Genomic DNA, 24,392 nt, shown 5'->3' on the forward strand with positions numbered 1-24,392 from the left:
CCAAGAGGAGTCTGCGTCTATGGCTGGCTGGACTGTACCAAATTGCGTGCAGCCCGCCATACAAGCGCGTCCAAAGACTCATTCGAAAGTCTCCCACGGTCACCTTCGAGCTCGTTGCCGGTTGAATCGCGGCACTTGAGGTGAGACCTGGCTCTGAAACTCCACAATGACGTAGGCTGAGACGTCAAGCACGCTGGAGTGGCTTGATGGCTTGAGTGTCTGTCCGTATTCTGACGATGTGTGGAGGTTCGCCAGCGGCAACACCGAGAGCGGGCGGCGCCCCGACAGCCAGCTCGTCCTCCAGCAGCCAGAACCTGACGCACCGTGCAGTGCGGCAACGTCATATCAAGAACGTTTTAACAGCGCTGCTTTCGATCCACCGTGGCTTTGAATTCTCAGCGGGACAATTCACGTTCGAGTCATGGGCGACTGCGATAGGGTAGCATACGATGCGGTCCGCGAAAAGGTTATGGATAAGGCCGCGCAAAGCTCTTCACAGTGATGCTGGACGCCTGTCGGAAATTGAGAGCATCAAAGCATTGTTAGGTCGTGTCAGCTTTCTCAATTGAGTTTCGCACTCGCATGCGACATCTTTGAAGTTTGAACGAGAACGAACAGCTCATGATCGTCATGAAATCTCCGTGATCGCCCATTGGACGGAACTGCAATGCGGGAGCGGAGCTGCGATGGGCTGTCTGCCGAGAGATCCCGCTATGAAGAGATCGCGCGCCTGTCAGACACTGAGACACTATAGCAACGTGGATGGGTAGTATTTTCAGGTTCCGGTTCCCCGTCCGGCACACGGTGCTTACTACAGCCCGTCTGAAGACTGCTCACTCGTTCACCGTTTGCGACTCTTGACGATAAGAGCAACGCGACCACCGCGGCAGTTTCACACAAAAGATGACAGCATTTCCAGCAAACCATTCGCACTGATCATCGATGACGATCATGCAGGGCTTATGTACAGAAATATTGGTGGCCCAGCAGAAGCTCCCAATAGATGCTAGCGTTCTCAGCGGTTGCGCTAACAGACTGCAAACTCCCCTCATTCCAAGATTCTGGGGATCTACTCACCAGCAATCTCAAACGGCAAGCCGCAAGCCGCAGAAGGGCGACAATGAATACCAAGAAAGCAGCGCCAGAACGTTTACCAAGGAAGTCGAGGTGGCTTAAACCTTTAGCCTGCGGGTACAAGACGCGTTCGGTCAGACTGCTCCCATTGGGGCAACAGCAACAGGCTGTCGGGAATCACACCACTTGCTGCGCATCTGTCAGCTGTAATCGAGGAATGCTTTGGATGTATGCAATGCGACATTCAAATTGACCCTGGTAGGTCCGCCTTCGTACGAGACTCGCGCATCTCGCCACGTCTTGTTTGGCAAGGAATTTCTAGAGGATTACCTGCAGCTGGAGGAGCTCCGTGGGTCACGGAATACCGCAACGCTCTTCGGCATTATTCCCAACCAAACAACCTTGCACACTGTGCGGAAGCCCTATCGAATCTGTTAGTACGATCTGCTATGCCTGTCTAGGAAATGGCCTCGCGCTTGCGTTACTTCCGCGAGTTTGCACTACTATACGGATGCACATCTAGTTGTAATGTGTTCCTTCGCTATCGGGCTCTAAGCATCACCAAATCTCACTAGTCTCCACAATCTCTCCGATGGCATTGCAAGGCAACATACGATGGCCGTCAGCTTTGCGCTCAGCTTCTGGCTCATGATTGCGATTTCATAATGTCACCACGGCTCAGCTTCTTGCTCAGCACACCCAAACTTCGCAAGGAAGCTCCCGCTGCTAGGCGCTCACTAGTGCTCTTGACAGCGGATGCTTGTGTTCTTTGTGGCGTTCAGAGCGTGTTCTAGGCTTGCCCTAACCCACCAGTGTGTGTGTGTAGACGACGACATGATCTCAGTCTTCATGTTCACATGTTAAAAGGAAGATGGATGTGAAGACTCGGCGTGCACACAACAAACGCGACAATCCATCCCACCCATATGGTTGCCATCTCAGCGAAGCAGGTCAGCTGCGAGCTGGATCTGGCACAACTGAGGTTGATCTTCTAGTCGCGAGCGCTCTCTAGCGCAGACGAAAAATCTTCTTGCCATATCCGTTGGAAAGAGCGAGTCTAGATCTGTGTTCAAAGGGAAGATTAGTATACAAGCTGCGGCCTATCGTGGGTAGATCATGCCTACTTAAACGCATGGTCGTAGACGATGGTAAGTGAGCTGGCCGTGATTCTCAAGGGAGCAAGATTACATTACAGCCTCACGGTATCACGCCACGGTTTTATGCTAGATTAAGTACATGCCTTATCTCGGACGACGCATTATCCTCAACTCGCGATTCTTACGCTGTCATGCAGTCGCTATCTTAATCGCTTGAAGATATGGTATTCAGGTGCAGTAAGCGGTTTATATGATTGTGGCTGTTCTTGTCTGCTATACTTCTTTATCAGCAGGGACTGCACCAGTGCAGCGGAAGCGAAATCCTCGTATCACGCTTTTACCCTCAAACGCGGCTCCTGGAAAGCGGACCGAGAGGGCCTCGCCGGGTCGGTACTTGTCTCTGATGGTCGCGCAATCTAAATTCTCAATTTCTATCCATGATTTGTCGACGAGCCAACTTTGCCGACTGCGGCTCCAGTACGTATATTGTCTTACTTGCGTTCTTCTCCCTTTCATTGCATTTATCCCGTAATGTGCGCGCATGAAAAATCCGGATCCCCAGGCAGTCACAATCTCGCAAGCGGCCTGCGATGCGAATGTGCAATGTACTAAATCAGGGCTGCGAACGGGTTTACCGAGTCGCCTACATCCTTGCCCCGTTTGCTATATCAGGAGTGTACTCATCACTATAGTAACACGAACATCATGCCGAAGCCAAACTTGCCTATCCCAGAATCAAGAAGAACACGCGAGGTGCTGCGGTAGCATGCTCCATTGTCCATCGAGTCCAGAGCCCGGGGTCATATTGCTGGCGACAGGCAGTACCACGACATCTGATGTGGCTTCGCATGCAACGGAGCAGCGTTCCGGATGGTTGATTGTAGGATGATCGTGTCCGCGTTCACATTCCAAGCATACCGAGGCACCGAAAGTTACGCGGTATTGAAACCATTACACAGATTTGTGAAGCCAGAGCAGACCCTGCATCGTACCTATAGGTATCAAAACCATCGCTTGTTCCGCAGTCTGACGGAGATGATGAGCCGCTGTCAAACGCCGCTACTTGCGCTCGCACGACCATGACTTCAAGTCGTGTAACGAGCTAGATTATGCACCACGAGATTTGATGCATAGCTTCAACGTGGCTCAGTGCTCACGCGCGTGGCTTCCCTTGAGCACACGGTGCTACGAACTGTCCACGGGTCTCAGAATTCCATGGCACAGAAGGTCCGCCCGAGGGGTCGAAGGCGTCATGATGCAGTCGATGGATGCCGTACCGTGATACCAGATCGGGTAGTACAAGCATCGGACCTTGAAAGCGTTGCATGCAGCGTCGCTACGGCACGATAATGTCTGAAGACTCATGAAGACGATTTACACTAGAAATGAATAAAGCCCACAGTGCTACAAGCACGGTGATCACTCACTATTCGACTTGCCTCACGATGCAGCGGTGAGATGGCTCATGCATTCTCACGATGTACGGCCTGACGAAAATGCTGTGTACATGCGCTTTTCGTGACAAGCCTCCTTTTGGACACAACAAGGGAGTAGTGATGCTTGGAAAGGCTCAATTCAGTCCGCATCAACACTCTAGGAGCTGCTGACTGAACTACAGTAGGTCTATGACGGCGTCGTGTACATGTTACACCGTCATCTAAACGTGCTGTTCCCGTTGCTCTTGAACAACCAGATAGCCACCTAGATACCTAGCCACGTTGCAGCGCCTAAAAATATTTAAGCATGTGGAATTGGCAATCATCCTTCGCATTATGGCGTCGAATATTGACATACGGGGAGCAAAAGTACTGCTAACCCTGGAAAAGGTATTACAAAAATTTGTAGTTGGATTCTTCGTCCCATTGTAACACCGAAATTCTACACCTTTGTCGGCATCTAGGTACGGGAAATCTTTCGGTCGCCGATGAAACCCGGAAGGAACTTACAACTCCACTGTGCACCGGCTTGATGGTCATTATCGTCACTGAATATGCAATTACAACTACTTGCAGCCTCGAATTCTAGCACATAGCCTTCAGAACATGATGACCCACTCCGAACGCAACGCTTCTCCATTAAAGCTCTCCACCATTACCCATGTGACTTTGCCCAATCTTGTTATTATCATGACCGATAGTAACTCAATGGAAGGGGTCGGGCGTATGCCTACTTGTACAGCGGCCCCACCCTATGCTGGGATCGGTTCGGACTGTGATAGACGGCTATCAAAGCCGCTGTGGATGGAGAAGAGCTTTCATCATGGGATTCTCGGTCTCCGTGGAGGAAATTCGGTGTCTGATTTCGAGAGGTTTTGCTTTGAACTAATGCAAGATAGCACGTAACAATTGTCTCTTCACATGGATGCGACTCATATTCTGGCGATCTTTGGCACTGTGCAAGACTATGGTTATAGGCTGTCATGACGTGACGAAGTGGATTTAATTGTTGGACAGTCAACGAGTAAGTCTCAGTGACTTGCAGAATGACTTTGTGTGGGCATCGAGAACATCATTCATTCCCATTATCCATGCAATTGCAGGCAGTCCCTCCTTTGGACGTTTAGTGCATTAAGTGCTTGTGGGATACGTTATCCAGAGCTACCCGAGGTCGTTAGCGATGGTCGCAGACACGATCAGCCTCGCAGCAGTAAAATAATCTACAGCAAACCTTGGAAACCATGCCCTAACACCGTCCCTGCGTTTGAGGCAAAATTACTGATATCGGTGATTCTGGATCTTGCTATTGAAGCAACGGTCCGGCGCGAAGGTGCGCTAAGCCTCGTCGTCATTCGCCGCCACGCTATTGTTTCAAGATCCAACCAAGATCAAGCGGATCCTAAGCGATCGCTTTAGCCGCTGGCACTTGCTGCACTTGGATAAAAGGGGCGCTAACGATGCTGCAGCTCGTTCCCATGTCTTCTCGTGGGGTGTTCGCTGATCGCGGAAGAAAGCTCCGCGCGCTAGAACAAACTACGGAGTGTCGTTGTGCCAGATCTGACCTTCGAGACCTGGATTATGGAATCCTTCGACATTGATGATGCCTGTTGTCGTCAGATGCTTACGCTTCGTTGATTTGGACTGGTTTCTGGCTCCAAAACAGCCAGGCTGATAGATGCGTGTGTCGACTGTATGGGTTGCACACAAAATGCTCGCATCATCGATCTTGCCGTTGCCTTCGGCCCGCCCTTGTCACCTCTACGGCCCGTTAGTCGTCGAACTAGACGAATATTGCCTCGCTTGGGGAACTTGTTGCGTTGAGATAGCGAGGAAGCACTAAGTCTTCGATGATGCTCCCAGTGGTGGCGGGGTTAGCCAGCTACGGCAAGGATCTAACGCCTATCTGGAGTCGTCGTCGAACGGGCTTGAAGAGTGAGTCGGTTCCGGCACGGCTGGTCACGAGATGAAGATATCTTTGAGCACGAGACTTTCTAACCTCAAAGCGATGAGTTTTGCTTACTGGCACATGGACAAATACCGCAATGTACTGCCCCTTTCCGAGCTTCTTCCTAACTTCCGCCTTTACTTCCCGTGTGCATCAATATTGCTTCGGGATTTGCTGAGCTTGACATGAGGCCAGACGGAGCCCTGTACGTTTCCCGTTACGCTAACACAAACGTTCCGGACTGTCCCACCAATTGTCCATATGAGATGTCTAAGCTGGTCGCGATCTTCGAGATGATGATTGTATGAGGCCACGATTTGGCGAGCGCGTTGATCACTGTTGCGGCATTGAGTCGATGCCAGCTGTAAGCAAAGTCTGTCAAGCATATACCCACAAGCTGCATTGCAGGATCGGTTGATGGCAGTCCGTAGTCTGCTTTCACGACAAGGGCTGTGGTGGATACTGATCCCGCTACGCATAATCGGTGCAGCATCCGGCTGCTGCTGTGAGCATCATGCATCTTGAAGTAGTGGCGGTAGGGAAATTAACAGTCAAGACTAGTTCTACGGTGGAGAGATACGTGTAAAGTTGGGACCTTCTTCTCAACAATGTACCGCTGCATGTATCCGGACAAGAACTTTGGTCGACGTGGGGCCGGCGCTACAGCTGCAGCGTGCGTGGTGCATCTGTCGACTGTGCTAATGTGTAGAACAGCTGGCTGATAGCCTGCGAGCACACGGGCATCTATCACATGCTCGCCTGTAGTTGTTGAGAGAGCTGTTGACCAAGTCCATGCTCTGCAGGATACACCTGGCGACTCTTCGGTCGCTAGCAGAAGGGAATGTTCTCGGACTAGCAGCGCGCATCAAGAGTATGTAGCTGGGTTTGACACTTGATAGTATAGGTACCATTGGAAGTGGAACTGCATCACATGCACTGTACCCCTTTTTTCATGCTGTTGGTGTTTATACGCGGGTACGTGCCGTTCCTGAGTGCTGCTATCAATGCAGCGGGGGAAAAGTAACTCCAATGAAGAAAAGAGAAGGAGATGCGGTGGGTATGTGCTGAAAGGGGAAAAAGCGTCTTGTAGAAAAGGAAAAGTGACCTGAGCGCCTAGCACCACTCGATATAATCTGCGACATGGTGCCAAACAGAGTCGATGGTCCTTTTGGGGCGTCGAAGAGAGCGTGAAACGTGAGTCGAGAGGAACCATTTCAGGGCTTCTCGAAGCACCCAGGGCGATTTAACTTTGCGCCTCGCAATACATGCGATTGGCTACGCGATTCGCGACGCGAACGAACTCCACATACCGTCGCGTTTCGCAGAGTAGCAAAACGAGATCCACAAAGTGAGGTTCTATTCTCAGCGTCAAACATGAAGTCTCGCACGACGGTATGCATCTGGCTGCTGTCAGGGACAGGCGTGGCAGACGGTTGGCCAGGTGTGGCTGGGTAGCGGGCGACACGTGTGGGCGGCGGTGAGGGGTGGCAGAAAACGCACTGTCGATCGTTGGCGGATTTGCTTATTCGGTTCTCCGCTCTCCGTGATGAACGTCACCTCGTAATCACGAACACGCTCATCTCTAGCACGCTCGATAACGCTGTCGCGGGTGGCCCAGCCGCGCCACGAAGCTCATCAACAGCCTCCAGCCAGTCCCCATTGATGCTACAGGGGACGTCACGCCTCGCGACCGCGTTCTCACGACGTCCGTCCGAGCTTGCAGTCCGTTCGTTTCGACCACGACCCAACGCCAGGAGACGCACGGAAACAAGCGAGGACCGCCCGGATCTGCCGTGATGTGCTCAGAGATACCCTAGTAATCTCTAGACTGGGTGCTCTACCTTATACGCCCGGACTACCGCCTGTGGCGCCGATAACAGGGACACCGGAATCTGAGTTGAGCTGACTGTAGTACACGCAGCAAGAAGATCCCTCAGCCTACAGCGATCTGATTCCGCACTGGGAGAGCGCCATGCAGATACACCGAGCAGTTCGTCAACGGCGCTCACTGTGTGGCTGATGGCTTGGACGCCTAGACCCCACCATGGTCAAACATCCACTTTTCTCCCAAAGAATGGTTTTGCCCTATGTGTTTATTCGCAGACCAACCCGAATAGGCCAGCCCGATGAGCTGGCGCTCCGACGATCTCTGTGCGAGTATGCGACTTCCAGTTTCCGAGACGTGGGCCTTGCCTCCTGCTAGCCCTTACCAGCAAGCACCTCCACCTAGGTACGAGTCCGAGCGGGGACTCCAGAAGCTTGATTGACGTCTGCAACGCTGTGGAACCACTCTATTTGGCGCATGCTTGACGAGACGCTGACTGAGATTCGGTAGCTTCTGGTATCCGCAGCCGTATCATATTGCCTCCTGGCTTATCAACACCATGGTTTGGCCTAGCATCGCTTGGTATACTTCGGTTCAACGTGTCGACGACCCGAACAACACAATTAGCCACGAGGGCATGACACGGATACACCACGAGGAACCTGGTAGACTTACAGACCCAACAGTTGCTTGGTGCCTGTAGTACTAAGCATGGACATCGACAGGGTTTGCTGCGAACAGCTTCGACATGTCGACTTTACCATCATCAATTCATCCTGACTGCATACACCTAAGCCTGAACTCGCTTGGAAGATGCTGTAATTGATAGTAGAACCCACGGACGCCATGTCTATCGACCCCGGCTTATGGGAGGGGATCCGACACACTAACCCCGAATTTGAGACAGCGCCCCTACTATCCAGGTCCCCACGTCTCATGTTTGCTATCATCCGCGACGCATTGGCTCAATACCTCAGCCGCTGGTCTCCACACTTAGCATGCGCCATCTATCAATAGGTATGGAGGCACTCGGCGACATACCCGGCACCTGCACGCCATTAACCCTCGGAGCATGGCTGGACTATCCAAGACAGGAAGTGGTCCGCGGTCCACTCTCGCTCTCACGTCAATATGTTTCTGCAGTACTTCGTTCCGCAATACATGGATGTTACAGATCCGGCATCCACTGTGCTTGTCATCGCGCGATTCACGCCCTGACCACCTTCTTGACATCTTACGCCTATCATCCCCTCCTAGTCCTATACATATAGGAGCACCTCGAGACCCAAGAGACTTTCAATCCCATCCATTCTCATCCAGTTTCTTGGGCCACTACCCAGACACCAAGTACCATACTTCTCTACTGGATCAGAGTTCCATTCTCCATCGAATACCCTTGCCATACCTCAACCTTGAAGTCCATCCATCGACCACCACATCCTCCTTCAGTGAGGATCTTTTGCCTTATACGGCACTAACTTCTACTATTTTTCCAACTTTTTATTAATTCTTTTATACCCTTGCCATCATGAACGTCCTCATCTTCGGAGACCAAACCGCCGACCAGTACCCGCTCCTGCGGAAGGCCTGCACCTGGAAGAACAACTCGACCCTGACGAGCTTTCTCGACAGAGTCAGTCAAGTAGTCCGCGAAGAGGTGCAGAAGCTGCCACGAACACAGCGAGACCAAATTCCCAACTTTCTGACAACATGGGATCTTATCGAAGCATACTATGCTAAGGGACTGAAGGTTCCTCAGCTAGAGAGCTGCATGGTCACCATTGCGCAGCTGTCGCACTACATTGGGTCAGTACCTACCTGCGCATCATAGCCAACTATGCTAACTGTCTAGATACTATGCCGAGAATCCCTCAGACCTGAAGAACCCGGCAAACACACGAGTAGTCGGTCTTTGCACTGGTCTGCTCGCAGGATCTGTTGTTGCCTCCGCGCGATCCCTGAGCGAGCTTCTTCCCCTCGCCATTGAGGCCGTCCGCATCGCTTTCCGCACCGGCACCGTCGTTGGTGCCGCAAAGGAGGCGCTAGAGCAGACTCCTGTTCCCAAGGAGACATGGTCCACCATCGTGACTAGCATTTCCGAGAAGGCCGCCAAAGACGCAATTACTGCGTTCCACCAGGAGCAGCGGATACCGACCTTGGCGCAAGCCTACATTAGCGCCGTTAGCACCATGGCTCTGACCATCAGCGGCCCGCCCTCCACCACCAAGCGCCTGCTCCAGAGTGACGCCTTCAAGGGCTGCACTCGGGTATCCATCCCGGTTTACGCTCCCTACCATGCTGCCCACCTTTACACTGAGGCCGATATCGACCAGATTCTCGACAAGGATGCTACCAGGCATTTGCAGCAATTCCGTCCGCTTTCTCTGGTGCACTCCGCTTCTACCGGAGAGTGCCACACTGCCACCAGCACATTGGACCTCATCCGAACTGCGCTCAGCGAGATCCTTGTTGAGTCAGTTCGATGGGACAACTTGCTCTCTGAGGTTGTGTCTCAGGTCACTGCTACATCTAGCCAAGACTGCTCCGTATCCGCTATCGGTGTCACTTCCATCACGAACAGCCTTGTTTCCGCGCTGAAGAGTGGTGGACAGTCATCGGTCACAGCCCGCGATCACACTTCCTGGGTGGCCGCTGAGCATGACAGCCGCGGTCGCACCCAAAATGACAAGATCGCCATCGTTGGCATGTCGGGTCGTTTCCCCGGTGCTGCCAACCCTGATGCACTCTGGGACCTCCTCGAGAAGGGTCTCGACGTCCATCGCGAGGTGCCTTCGGATCGTTTCGACGCAAAGGCTCACTGCGATCCTACTGGCAAGGGCAAGAACAAGAGCCACACGCCCTTCGGTTGCTTCATCGATGAGCCTGGTCTATTCGACCCCCGCTTCTTCAACATGTCTCCTCGTGAGGCTGCCCAGACTGACCCTATGGGCCGTCTTGCCCTTACCACCGCATACGAGGCTCTCGAGATGTCTGGATACGTTCCCAACCGCACCCCGTCGACGAAGCTCGAGCGCATCGGTACCTTCTACGGTCAGACTTCCGACGATTGGCGTGAGATCAACGCAGCTGAGAACATTGACACCTACTTCATCACTGGTGGTGTGCGCGCCTTCGCGCCCGGTCGCATCAACTACTACTTCAAGTTCTCCGGCCCATCCTACAGCGTTGACACTGCCTGTTCGTCTTCGCTCGCTGCCATCCAGCTTGCCTGCACTTCGCTTTGGGCTGGTGACTGCGACACCGCTTGTGCTGGAGGTCTGAACGTCCTTACCAACCCCGACATTTTCTCCGGTCTCAGCAAGGGCCAGTTCTTGTCGAAGACTGGCAGCTGCAAGACTTATGACAACGACGCCGATGGTTACTGCCGTGGTGATGGTTGTGGTTCAGTGGTGCTCAAGCGCTACGAAGACGCCATTGCCGACAAGGACAACATCCTCGGATGTATTCTTGGCGCCGCTACCAACCACAGCGCTGAGGCTGTGTCCATCACCCATCCCCACGCCGGAGCGCAGGAGTACCTTTACAACAAGGTCCTCTCCAACGCCGGTGTCGATGCTCATGACATCAGCTACGTTGAGATGCACGGAACTGGTACTCAGGCCGGTGACGGTATCGAGATGACTTCCGTCACCAACGCCTTTGCACCCCGCCACCGCCAGCGTCGCCCTGAACAAACCCTCCATTTGGGTGCGATCAAGGCTAACATTGGTCACGGAGAAGCTGCCTCTGGTATCAACTCCTTGGTCAAGGTCTTGATGATGATGAAGAAGAACGCCATTCCTGCCAATGTTGGTATCAAGGGTGTCATGAACAAGACTTTCCCCAAGGATCTCGGCCAGCGCAATGTCCACATCTCGACCACCCAAGTTCCATGGCCCCGCAACGGTGCTGAGAAGCGCAAGATCTTCTTGAACAACTTCTCCGCTGCCGGTGGTAACACTGCCGTCATCCTTGAGGATGCGCCTCTTCCTGAGGCCCCCAAGGGTGTTGACCCCCGCACCATGCACATGGTGACTGTCAGCGCCAGGTCCATCTCCTCGCTCAAGAAGAACATCAACAACCTGATGCAATTCCTCGATGAGACTCCCTCTGTCACTCTCCCCAGCCTGGCATACACCACCACTGCTCGCCGCATTCAGCACAACTACCGCGTCGCATTCTGTGTGTCCGACATTTCCAAGGTCAAGGACGGTCTCCAGGCTCAGATTAAGGACACCTACAGCCCCCTTCCCATGGTTCCCACCAAGACTGCCTTCACCTTCACTGGTCAAGGATCCCAGTACACAGGTCTCGGTCAAAAGCTTTACGAAGATCTCGAGACCTTCAGGATCGACATCGATCAGCTCGACAAGGTTGCCCGCATGCATGACCTTCCATCCATCCTTCCTCTCTTGACAGGTACGGACGTCGCGACTCTTTCTCCGGTCGTCGTCCAGCTTGGTATGGCTTGCATTCAGGTTGCCCTCGCTCGCATGTGGGCCTCTTGGGGCGTCAAGCCAGTAGCTGTCATTGGTCACAGTCTCGGTGAATACGCTGCTCTTCACGTTGCCGGCGTCATCTCTGCCAGCGACATGGTTCTCCTCGTCGGTCGTCGTGCTCAACTCCTCGAACAGGAGTGCACTGCCAACACTCACGGCATGCTTGCCGTCAAGGGCAGCGTTGAAGCTATCACCGCCGCTCTCGGAGATAAGATGACTGAGATCGCCTGCATGAACGGTCCCGAAGAGACTGTTCTCTGTGGCACCGTTGATCTGGTAGACTCCACTAACGAGGCGCTCGCATCCAAGGGCTTCAAGGCCACGAAGCTGAACGTTCCTTTCGCGTTCCACTCAGCCCAGGTCGAGCCCATCCTCGAGAAGTTCAAGGCCGCAGCTGCATCTGTCACCTTCAACGCCCCCGTCGTTCCGGTCATGTCGCCTCTCACTGGCGAGATCATCCGCGAGGCTGGCATCATTGGTCCGGATTACCTGGCCCGCCACGCCCGTGAGACTGTCAACTTCTGGACCGCTCTCACGACTGGTCAGAATGACAAGCTCTTCGATGCTAAGACTGCCTGGCTCGAAGTCGGTGCTCATCCTGTCTGCAGTGGCATGGTGAAGTCTTCCCTTGGTGGAGCACCTGTCGCAGCTGGATCTCTCCGCCGCAACGAGGACCCGTGGAAGACTCTCTCCAACAGCATCACTACCCTCTACCTTGCTGGTGTCTACGTCGACTTCAACGAGTACCACAGGAAGTTCAATGATGCACATGAGATGTACACTCTTCCCACATACGCTTTCGACTCCAAGAAGTACTGGCTCGACTACCACAACAACTGGACCCTTACCAAGGGCGAGGTCCTTGAAGCTCCCACCGCCGTCAAGGCCACTGAGGCTGCGCCAGCTATGGATGCTCCATCCAAGTTGTCCACTACCTCCTGCCACAAGATCGTTCGGGAAGAGCTCCACGCCAACTCTGGTACTGTCGTCGTACAGTCAGATCTTTCTGACCCCAAGCTGAAGGCCACCATCACTGGTCATCAGGTCAATGGTACACCTCTTACGCCTTCTTCTCTCTACGCTGACCAGGCCATGACTGTCGCGGACTATCTCTACCAGCAGCTTCGTCCTGGCACCGCCACTCCTGGCCTCAACGTCTGCTCCATGGAGGTCACCAAGACCCTTATTCCTCAGTACCCTCCTCCAGCCAGTGGCCAGCACTTGCAGATTGAGGGTAACGCAGATCTAGAGACTGATCAAGTCCAGATTACCTTCCGCACTGTCTCTGCCGATGGCTCCAAGGTCCTTGCTGAGCATGCTGTCGGTATCGTCAAGTACGAGTCCATCGACGCCTGGAAGGAAGAGTGGGGTCGCATTCAGTACATGGTGCAAGCTCAGATCAACAGCCTCGAGCAGAAGCTCCAGACTGGTGCCGCCCACAAGGTTCTCCGTGGCATGGCTTACAAGCTCTTCAAGGCCCTTGTAACTTACGCCGACAACTACCGCGGCATGGAAGAAGTCATCCTTGACGGTAAGGAGACCGAAGCCACCGCTCAGGTCCAATTCCAGACCACTGCGGCCGACGGAGAGTTCTTGTGCTCACCATACTGGATCGACTCTCTGGCACATCTTTCGGGATTCATTGTCAATGCCTCCGACCATCTTGACTCTGAGAACTCCGTCTACATCTCGCACGGATGGGGATCGATCAAGATTGCAGGAAAGCTTTCGCCCCAGAAGAAGTACCGCTCCTACGTCCGCATGCAGCCTGCTCCTGGCAACATCTCCGTCGGTGATGTCTACATCATGGACGGCGCTGAGATCATCGGTATGGTCATGGGCCTCAAGTTCCAGAACATCCCCCGTCGCGCTCTCAACATCATGATGCCACCTTCTGGCAAGGCCGCTGCTGCCCCCGCCGGTAAGGCTGCCGCTAAGCCTGCCCCCAAGGCGCTTCCCGCTGCTGCACCAGTCAAGGCCACCAAGGCAGCCAAGCCTGTCGCTAAAGCCGCCGCTAAGCCTGCTAAGGCCGCGAAGGCTGTCAAGACTGCCGCCCCCGCTGGTGTCACCTCCAAGGTCATGAAGATCGTGGCTGAAGAGATCGATGTCGACATGTCTGAGCTGGTCGACGAGGCTGCATTCGAGAACCTCGGTGTCGATTCCCTCCTGTCTCTGACCATCTCCGCCAGGTTCCGCGAGGACCTTGACATGGACATTCCTTCTACTCTCTTCACTGACTGCTCCACGGTCGGAGAATTGAAGAAGCACTTCTCTCAATACGATGGCGCTGTCGTTGTTGAGGACGACTCCTCCGATACCTCCGATGAGCCTTCCGACTCCACCCCATTCGAGGCTGCCGAAGAGAATGACGACACACCCGCCAGCTCAGCAGGTAGCGAGGATGGCGAGGAAGAAGTCAAGACCTCCACCGAGGCTGGCGCCAGTCTCGCGCGCAAGCTTGTCGCCGAAGAGATGGGTGTTGATGTCTCTGAGATCACCGATGACCTCGACCTCACTGACATTGGCATGGACTCCCTCATGAGTCTCACCATTCTCGGCTCCATGCGCGAGGCTACCGGTCGTGATCTTCCTGCTGACTTTCTCACTGTCAATGTCACCATCAAAGACATCGAGACTGCTCTTGATATGCGCCCCAAGCCGCAGCAGCAGGCGAAGGTTGCCAAACCCGCTGCTAAGGTTTCGGCCCAACCCCCTCAACTCGCTGAGGTGAACAAGAAGCTCGCTTCCCTTCCTGATGTCTCCCACCTTCCCCCGGCCACCTCTGTCCTCCTTCAGGGTAACCCCAAGATCGCCACCAAGAAGTTCTTCTTGGTCCCTGATGGCTCCGGCAGCGCAACCAGTTACATCTCCATCCCCAACATCTCTACCGACATGGCTGTGTACGGACTTAACTGCCCGTTCATGAAGTGCCCCGAGAAGTGGAGCTGTGGTGTTGAAGGTGTCTCTCGCCTGTATCTCTCTGAGATCAAGCGTCGTCAGCCTCAGGGCCCGTACATCGTCGGTGGATGGTCCGCTGGTGGTGTCATGGCCTACGAGGTTGCTCAGCAACTCGTCAACTCCGGAGAGCAAGTTGAGAACCTCGTTCTCATCGATGCCCCATGCCCTGTCGCTCTTGACCCTCTCCCCGCTCGTCTCCACATCTTCTTCGATCAGATAGGCCTTCTCGGTACTGGCAAGCCCGGCGGTACTCCCTCTTGGCTTCTTCCTCACTTCGCGTCCGCTATCCAGAACCTCAAGGACTACGACCCGAAGCCCATGAACCCCAGAATCGCCCCTCCTGTCCTCGCCATCTGGTGCACCGACGGTGTCTGCCCCAACCCTGAGGACCCCCGCCCTCCCCCAGGTGAGGGAGAGGACCCAGCGCCCATGAAGTGGCTGCTCAACAACCGTACCGATTTCTCCGACAACGGTTGGGCACAGCTCCTCCCCAAGGAGAACTTCCAATACGCCGTCATGGGCGGTAACCACTTCACTATGATGAAGGGTGAGCACGTAAGTTACTCCACTCCTACCATCTCCTCAACGACATACTAACAGCATATCAGGGTGTCACACTAGGCAAGCTCATCCAGCAAGGTCTCAAGCTATAAGCTTTGACTCGCATTCATTCCCTCATAGACTTTGTGTATATCGCAAATTGCATGCATCTCCTTTGTTCAAGTGTTGAATATCGAGATGTTGGCGTTGGGCTCTCGGTTACTTGTCTTTGGCATGGCGCTGGCGAAGCTGTCATGACTTGATGGCGTTGGGATTTTACCTTCTTGTGGCTTCATTTGTCTTTTACTTTACGCACACGCTGCGCTTTTTCTCATGTTCACGCACGTTATGATTTTACACTGTACTTAATGCTTGGTTTACCCATAATGGCAAGGGTTTGTTCATAACATCTGGTCTTCATTGCATCGTGATATTGCCTCGTCTGCCCTTCATGACCCTCAGCCTCGCCTCACCACCATGGCAGTGCTGCTTTGCTCGCCTTGTCCTACTTCCTCAGTGCTACTTCCACACTCTGCCTTCTTTGCTCTCGCATAGGTGACTTGATTATAGCCCCAAGATTCGGCCACCCAGTCAAGACATTGACCCCTGAGAACTGCCTCCGGCTCCACAGTCCGACAACCATGGTCTCATGAAGAGCCTCAAGCCCAGGCTCATGGTCTCTGCATTTGTTGGGATTCCAAATATCACCCCCACGACCCTATATGTAATCGACATGTAATACCTCCAGTTACTTGCTTGCATGACAGCGCCATCTCCGAATCAACCCTGTACATGATCGTAGACCCGCGTAGACGTGAAACCACCCCAGGTCCCACCAACAACCCACATCCATGTCTTGCCACGCCTTTGACAGTTCTCTCCGCCGGGACCAAGGGTGTTCTGATCTATTTACCCAGGTGGCTGCAGGTACAACGAACCACCCGACTCGCGGATAAATCCGTGCATGTTCGATCCTCAAATCGCACATGTCGATAACCTACCCGTTATCCCGTCAACCACACAACCGCTCATGCGAGATAGATTAAGCTTTGTCTAGCACGATCCAGATGGCCCCAGTCCGCAGTGAAGGGTCTCTTCCCATGCGCAATGCAACAGCGGTCCGACGGGAACGCCGTTGGGCGGTTGCAAACATATCTTTGCATCTCCGGACGATCAGCCATCGTATAGCGGGCGTTCTACTGCACATGGTTTCTGGATATGAAGAAGTTCGGGACCGACGTGCGAGGCTCTGAATGACTGGCCGGTGGTTTGGTTGGCGACTCTGCATCAGGGGCCTGGTTCGTGGCGCCCTGCATAAATTGAGATGCAATATGGGTTCGCAAAAGATACTGAGCTTGATGATGCCTATGTTGTTGTTCAGCGTTCTTTCGGCCCGGTACCGAAACGGGAAAGTCGCGAACTGCAGTTCCATACTTTGACCACTATAGGGTACCGCATTACACATCTCGGATCGAGAAGCTAGCGAGTTGCTAACCCTTCGTGCATCGCCGCGGTGCAAAGTGAATGACGTCCGATAAATGCGTGCTTCGCACATGGTGACCTACGCATTGTTCTCAATGGATGCGGCGCATCCCTCCGTCTTCGCTTGGAGGTTTGTGGTGGGGATGTACTTCAAGCTGAGCAGAACAGGTTAATTCTCGGCATACTGAACCGTGCTGTGCGACGGATTGGGAACATTTCAGTGGTCCCTTCTTCCGATTCCCGTTGCCCGCAAACAGCCAAGCATCTACTCAGCTGTTCCGGTTCACGTGACTGCAACACTGTTATCACAAGTAAATGTATGCAGTCATAAACCCTGATCTCACGCGTCGCACAGCGTCCAAGGTGCATTTCCGGAAACATGGTATCTGGAGCGAAGTTGCCGGGCGCCTGCCACTCTCCAAACTCCGCAAGCAGGCTGGGTAAAACCCCGGAAGCGCTCAAGTTCGCTATCGCGGGGCAGCAGGATTTCCGCATCTCACCGTACGTTATTCATTACGGGGCTACCTGAGCCCTGCCACTGAGTCAAGCTTCAAGTGGAAAGTTGGCTGTCACATCGCTCCCGCGTTCCTCAGCTGGCAAGCGAGCGCCCGCCACGTCATGCCATCACAGTAACGTGCAGGGCGCCTCGCTGACCAGCTACTCAGCCATCTCACTGCAGATGTTCTTTTGCAACGGTACCAAGAGTGACGTGGGTACATGAAGTCAAGACACGCCCAGAGCAGGAATGTCGATCAGAGCCAATCCGACCTGCAGTCCCGAGAACCGGTCTGACAGCTGCATCGCCGCATGCGCCGCGGGCTGAATGATGATGATCACCACGATGATCAATATCGAATACCTTCTCTGATGCACAGTAGCTTTCCAGAAGCGGACGATCGAAACATATCTGCCGATCTATAATCACTTCTAGGATGTGACCCTGATGCATGAAGCATAAGTGCTATCCTTGGCCTTAACGAGACAGGACTAGATCTCATGCTGCGAAGACCCGAACGCTACTAGGCCGTGTGTCCTGAACGGATTTGCGTTGTTCAATCCGTATTTAGCTCGGGACGAAAGAAAGCAATGGTTAGCCAGTGTACAGTGTAGCAGTATTCGCTGACCAATGGATTGGACTCGGAGGCATGCATCGAGGATACGGGCAATGGTCCAATGCGCTGGCAGAAACGCTTGGTCGGCGAGGATACGCCAGAATGATATGCTCGGAGAATAGTGAGGAGGTCCGAACGCGCATCTGCAAGGCCGTAAGCAGCTATTCCTGAAGCGCACTCAACAGTGGCGGCTGCAACCGCTGGTCGCAGCCTTGAGCGTAATACAGCCCATATTTTCTTTACGATGATTAAGTTTGTGGCTTGTAACGATACGACAGCCTTATGGCGCGACGAGGAGTTGGCGGGACGGGGAGCGATTGGTTCGGTTTTGCCTGGCTGAGTAGTTCACAGGCATCGATGGTCGCATCTTACATGATGTTAGCCTTGCAGTAGTTTTCGATAGTCCTCGATGAGACGACCAGGGCTGCGGATTGCTGTCTCCATAGGGCAGAAAGTATGGCCGCCCGTTGCGCTAGACCTTTTGCTATCCGTGTATGCGATAGAGGCATGGGATACCAGTGGATGAGGTACGTACTGCATGAGCTCCAGCCACAGATGTGGCAGTTGGCTTGATTATGACCGAACCCGAGGCCGTCGAGCTGCCGTGCTGTATGTACAACGACCTCATTATCGTGGCGGCTAGCTGCGGATAGGGGGATCCGTGCTCTCCCATCGAATCCCAGGAGAATGGAGTCTTTTCGTAATCCTGATGCTGATGATAACGAGGTGCTACCCGTGTAGCGTTCAGTAGTGTACCAGGCGTACGGCAGGGGCGTGGCATGCAAGCGATGCTAGGTGGTGAGATCATATATTATTAGCCAGATCGGCCGGTATGCTTGCATAAGCCGGCTAGCCAGGTCGGGCGACGGGCGAGATGTGAAGAACGCTGGGGCGGGGCGGAGGGATTTGGGGTCTCAAGGGGCGGAGGGGCGGAGGGGGCAGCTGTCCCGCCAAGGAACGCGGGCATAGCGGGGCATTTTCTCCGAGACGCGAAACCTTGAACGCGAGCAGCGCGAACGACGCTGACGCATATAATTTCAATTCGCAATGGCTGATGTAGCCAAAGGTGGGAGGTGAGTACTGCAGCAACTCTTCAAACTATAGCTAATCATCTGGTAGTGGTCCCGAAAGTATGCCTCCCAACTTCGCCGATACGCTCACACATCTCTGACAGCCTCCCAGCGAACCCTCGCGGTATACCCGTTGCGCCCTTCATAGACCGGGTTCGAAGTCCCTCCGCCTTTGGGATGCGTGGATCTAACATCAGCAGGTTGAGGACTATGTCACCGACCGCGCAGATGTGGAGAAGACTATCAACAACTTCAAAGAGATGATCTCGTACGCCCAACCCAGCCAGACACCTCCTTATAGATAGCGATACCTAATACGCCGCCCCAGAAAGTACCAATTCATGCAGCAAAACACCCAACGGCGAGCCGCAGGTCTCAAGGACAAGATCCCCGACATCCAAAAGACACTCGAGACAGTGCGCTTCCTGAAGTCGCGGAAAGACGACGCAAAGCCTCTCGAGACCACCTTCGAACTCAACGACACACTCTACGCCAAAGCTGAAGTTCCCCCTACCGACGAAGTCTACCTGTGGCTCGGCGCCAACGTTATGCTCTCATACTCCATACCCGAAGCCGAAGAGCTGTTGCAATCGAAACTGTCGACCGCGAAACAGAGTCTGGGCACTTGTGAGGAGGACTTGGACTTTCTACGTGAACAGATCACAGTACGTATTCTCCAAGTGGTCTGGAGAGTATGCAGCTGACACAATTACAGACACTCGAGGTCGCCTTCGCGCGGGTTTACAATTGGGATGTTGCACAACGGAGGAAAGAGAGGGAGGGAGGCGAGTCGACAGAAGAGAAGAAGGGTGCATCGTCGAAAGAGTGAGGGTTAGAGTCTCTCTTCTCTCACTGCACAGAAAGGGAGCTCATGTAGCCGAGCGGCGCATGCGACGAAATGTAGAAGCCAGTAACACAAGGCCATGGCGACAATGAGAATCTTCATGAACAGCTTCGAGCCAGATGCGTGCAGAACGTGAAGGTACGCTTTTTGTTCGTCAATTTTATGTACAACTAATAAACCTTCCGACCATGCGGAAGAAAGGACATCAAGCCCCAACTAACGATACTATTAACAACCATCTTCCCTCTTCGACATGGGAACACAGCCACCATTACCCATGCATTACCGCGTATCCATACATCGATCCAGCTCAGAGGGTAATCTTGACACCACCCGCCGCAGTCTCAGTAGCATTCATAGGTGCCATGCCTTTGCCAGTCTGCTCCTTGACGTACTCGTTCATCATCTTGGTAATGGCGACCTGGCCACCCCAAGTAACGGCGGCAACCATGCTGTCAACCTCCTTCATGGTCATAATGATCATACCCTTGGGGGCCTTGACATCACCGTATTTGTCAGTGCTGGAGGCTTTGGTCTCCGCGCGGCGCTCCGGTTTGGCGGCCAAGGTGCTGTTTGAGGCGGAGCCTTCAAGGGCTGGCTTCTCACCTTCGGTCGATGGCTTCTTCTCACCCTCAGTGGACGGCTTTGCTCCTTCAGCAGCTGGCTTTGCGCCTTCGGCTGTTGGCTTCTCGGCCTCAGGAGTTGGCTTAAGCTCGGTTGGGCTAGCAGCGGCTGCGGGGGCCTCACTGGCAGGCGTCAGACTAGAAGATGTAGCAGGCTCAGCAGCAGTGGGCGTCTGTCCCTCTGCAGCGGCAGGCTGAGGCGCGGCAGCTTGAGGGGCTTGGGCGGGCTGAGCGGCTTGCGCACCGCCCATCATCTGCATCGTAAGGATGTACTCTCCATCAACTTGGCGGACGGGAACGGCAATGCGCATGTTGGTCTGGTCGAGAACGGCATTGGCCTGGATTGGGGTGAAGGTAGGCGCAAGAAGAAGCTGAGCTGCGACAGGGTTGTTGCCGTTGGTAGGTGTACCCTGTTGTGTGCCCTGCGGTACGGTCTGCGGTGTGCCTTGTTGGATCTGGCGGGCGACCTCCTGTCTGAACTCGTCGCGGCTGAGACCACGGCGCTGGGTAGCGGCTACACCAGCGGCTCCACCGAGGTTCCCTGTTGCACCTCCGGGGTTCTGGAGAACACCGCGCTGGGCGACTGCGACTGCGACCTGGCCAGTAGGGGGGACTCCCATGGCTTGCATCATCTTCTGGATACGGACAGGGTTGACTATATCTCTGTTAGCCTCAGATGCGAATGAAAGGAACAATGACTTACGGGGCATCTGAATGACGGTGACTTGCTGGTTCAGATCCGGAGTGACGGCAGCCAGGTTGGTTGTGACCGAGTAACGGTAGTCGTTGACCGGGGCCTGGCCCTGAAGAGCAGCAAGCATACCAGAGTCAACACCATCTTTGACATCGACGTTCATGGTCATGGGCTGAGTAGCACGGGTAGACATCCTGAAGCCATCCTGGAACTCGTTCTCTTGCAGACCGGTACCCTGAATTGCCACTGAGGTGCTGCCATCACTACCGAAAGGAGTGACCAGAGTGTTGGTTTCAACAGTCTGGCGGCCAACAACCATGTACTCACCGTCCATCTGAGTACGCTTGACCATGCGGACCGTCATATCAGTGGTGTTGACACTCCTCATAGTCTCCTGGATCATCCAGGACTGACGGTCGGGTGACAGCATAGCCACATAGGTGTTGTCCGGCTGCACCGCAGCGCCCTGCAAGTTCTGCATGGTCATGGCCATCTCGATCTGGCCACCAACTAGATCGGTAGCGCCATTTGTGCTGATGATCATGGATTGCGGCGAGACAGCGACGAAAGACTGACCAGTCGTTCCTGTGACCTGGTTGGCGGGGATGGCAGGTGTTTGTTGATTAACGATTATCTGCTGCTGTTTCTGGGAGAATGTCTCGACCCTAGAGCGGTCGGGGAATTGGAATGAGTTGAGTTTCATCTACATCCATTAGTCCGATGCCATTGCGGCTATTCGCAAACATGAATTACTTACATCGCCATTGAGATTAAGAACTTGGTTGTAAGACACTTGTTGCGTTTGTCCTGTTTGAGCGAACACCTGTGTACAGCTCAAGAGGAGGAGAACGAGGGAAGAGACAGTACCGGACGTCATGTTGGTAGTAAAAAAAGCCACCTGGGCTTGGAAAGTATTAAGTAATAAGAGGGAAAGAAAGATTACTAAAAGAAGAGCGAGAGAATGGCGGAGCAACTGACCAGACTTGCTGCAGCAGAAAGGTACTCGAACAGTCAGTTGTGGCACAGCAGCTTATTATGAACTTCGCGTCTCGTACCATGACTTCGGCTTTTGGTCCGGCGTATCCCGATCCGGTCAATGGGGTTTCGTGTCGTGCTCCAAGAATTGATGGCAAGATGTTCCGGAGTATGGAGTTACATAGCCTTCAGGCATTTTCAACCCCTTCGGACTGAGGAGGCCCACACAAAACTTGCTATGGCTTCTTGATACGCCCGTGTCACTCGACGAGACCTGTGTCCTTACAGGTATGGTGTCGGCCAAGAGATTGCTCGACTGACGGCAATGCTTCTTTTCGAATCTGGTTTCAAACGTCAGGCAGGACGTTTAGTTTGCGCATCTGGGACGGATTTGCCGGAAAGCTTAGCCCTAGTGACTTGCGAGACAACTCGACTGGTGGCGATACGGTGCTCGGGTAGTGAGACTAATATGGACATTTGTATTCATGTGACAACAACGAGAGGAATCAATGCGATGCTCACAAGTCGGAGTAAAGTCAATGGCGTCGAGAGAACTGTTGATTTTCGTCTCTTTCGCTGCGCTGCCTGCAGCAGCCGGTGCAAGTGCCGCCACAATGTTATCGATGCAGCTTCAAACCGCGGGGGCTAGTCGCAAACGACCGTTCGTGAGGCATGAAGGATACTATGAGTAATTACGTCCAAAGTTTATCGCTCGCGCATCGCATCGTCAAACGACGATGTTTGGAGTGGTGTTTCGCGAATGCAGTTTGTCGCACGAAACGATCGCCCTCGGCTGCCTAGGCTCGAACTAGTCCCAGAACGACAACCTAACGATAACCGGTTAGGTAAACGTTTGCAGCAGTTTCCCAATCCGACAGAATTGTTCACATTTCTTACTATAGTAGAAGCTACGAGGCTGAGAACTATTGGTAGCCGCGTCCACTGGGTGCCTTTACACTGCCACTCGAGAAGGTGGCCTTGTACTTGCCATCCATGGCCTTTGATCTCTGCTTGCTGCTTATGCCTGTACGGTCCGTGGTAGGTTGCGCTGCCATGAAGCTATCGAATTCATCATCATCTGCATCGCCTTCCGCGGGCTCGCTGTCGTCCTCCACTTCGGCTTTGGCATTCTCCGGTGCAGGTTCCGTTTGAGGTATGCGTTCGGGTACCTTCTTGTCGCCCTCGCCTTCATCTTCATCATCCTTTGGTGCAGGGTTGGTAAAGGGCTTCGATGCCAAGACACGGCGCCTTAGCTCAGCCATCTCTTCTTCATCGTCTGAAGATTCCGGGATGTTATACGGGTTTCGCGGGTCAACCTCGTCTTCTTCCTCTCCATCCTCATCCTCATCCTCATCCTCATCTGATTCGTCGATAACCCGCCGATTCATGTTTCCACCCGCCCAGACGTCCTCTTCCACGCCATCCTCTTTCTCTGTGCGACTCGTGTTGTACTCGCGCTCTATTTTCTCTAGCCAGACTTCCTCAGCCTTCTTGATTTGTTCTTCGTTTTCACACGCCATGTAACGCTTGAGCAGTGCGGCATTGATGTCCAAGAACGCTTGACCATAGGAGAAAGTCGAGAGGATCGACTCGGCCCATTCAGGGTGTCCAGTGATATAGTAACAAGCCGCCAGAGCTTCGACACAGTTCAATCGCCAAGGACGACCGTAGTTTGTTGGATTCGCGGCGACAAGGTACGGAAGTAGGCGTTCGCATTTGCCACCTATCCTGCCAAATGGGACTTCGTCTATCCTCTTCCAGCTGGCTTCTACGACCGCAGCGCCGTATTGCTCCATCAGATCCTTGTCTTCGCGACTCAGTATCTTCTTCGCCTTCGGACTGACCACTACACCAGCAAACTTCTGCCCTACGTGAAGCTCGCGCATCATGCCCAGGCGCATGAGCCTCTTGCCAGAGCAGCGTTTCGCATCGCAGTGTCCGAGGTCCCAGCATGCGGCTTTGAACTCGGGCTTCGCAGGTCTCGGGTTGGCGCCGTCGTTCTCCTCTTCTTCTGCATCTGATGCGCGGCGGGGGCGAGGAGGCGCGCGTGCTTTCGCTGGGTTTCGGAATTTGTTGTTGCCCTTGAAGTCTTTCTTGTGGCGGACCATGGTGACTTGCTGGTAGGTCTTGCAATAAAGGTGTTTTGCGGTTTGGGGCTGAGTGAGTTGCAGAGTGGCGGGGCAAGAGTGAGTGGAATAACATTTGAACATCGTAATCG

The 24,392-nt window shown here is 53.8% G+C and overlaps 3 protein-coding genes across 3 annotated transcripts; 2 read left to right on the plus strand and 1 right to left on the minus strand.

Moving 5' to 3' along the window:
* Window positions 1–8,905: 8,905 nt before the first annotated feature.
* On the plus strand, window positions 8,906–15,487 carry PKS1 (Type I Iterative PKS; the record flags this gene model as incomplete). Its single annotated transcript, XM_049352254.1, has 3 exons — window positions 8,906–9,183; window positions 9,230–15,389; window positions 15,443–15,487. The coding sequence occupies 3 exons, from the start codon at window positions 8,906–8,908 to the stop codon at window positions 15,485–15,487; spliced, it is 6,483 nt and encodes a 2,160-aa protein (XP_049213725.1).
* Window positions 15,488–19,015: 3,528 nt separating this feature from the next.
* PRF1 (peptide chain release factor 1) lies at window positions 19,016–19,867 on the plus strand (the record flags this gene model as incomplete). The annotated part of the gene is made up of 5 exons (XM_049352255.1): window positions 19,016–19,041; window positions 19,143–19,191; window positions 19,239–19,306; window positions 19,367–19,703; window positions 19,754–19,867. 5 exons carry the CDS (start codon window positions 19,016–19,018, stop codon window positions 19,865–19,867), a joined length of 594 nt encoding a protein of 197 aa, XP_049213726.1.
* A 3,230-nt stretch (window positions 19,868–23,097) lies between these two features.
* On the minus strand, window positions 23,098–24,282 carry J4E79_003361 (uncharacterized protein; the record flags this gene model as incomplete). Its single annotated transcript, XM_049352256.1, has 1 exon — window positions 23,098–24,282. One exon carries the CDS (start codon window positions 24,280–24,282, stop codon window positions 23,098–23,100), a length of 1,185 nt encoding a protein of 394 aa, XP_049213727.1.
* Between the last annotated feature and the right edge of the window lie 110 nt (window positions 24,283–24,392).

The sequence above is a fragment of the Alternaria viburni genome (genome assembly GCF_023758015.1).
Source record: "Alternaria viburni strain BMP 2772 chromosome Unknown scaffold_5, whole genome shotgun sequence".
NCBI classification, from domain to species: Eukaryota; Fungi; Ascomycota; class Dothideomycetes; order Pleosporales; family Pleosporaceae; genus Alternaria; species Alternaria viburni.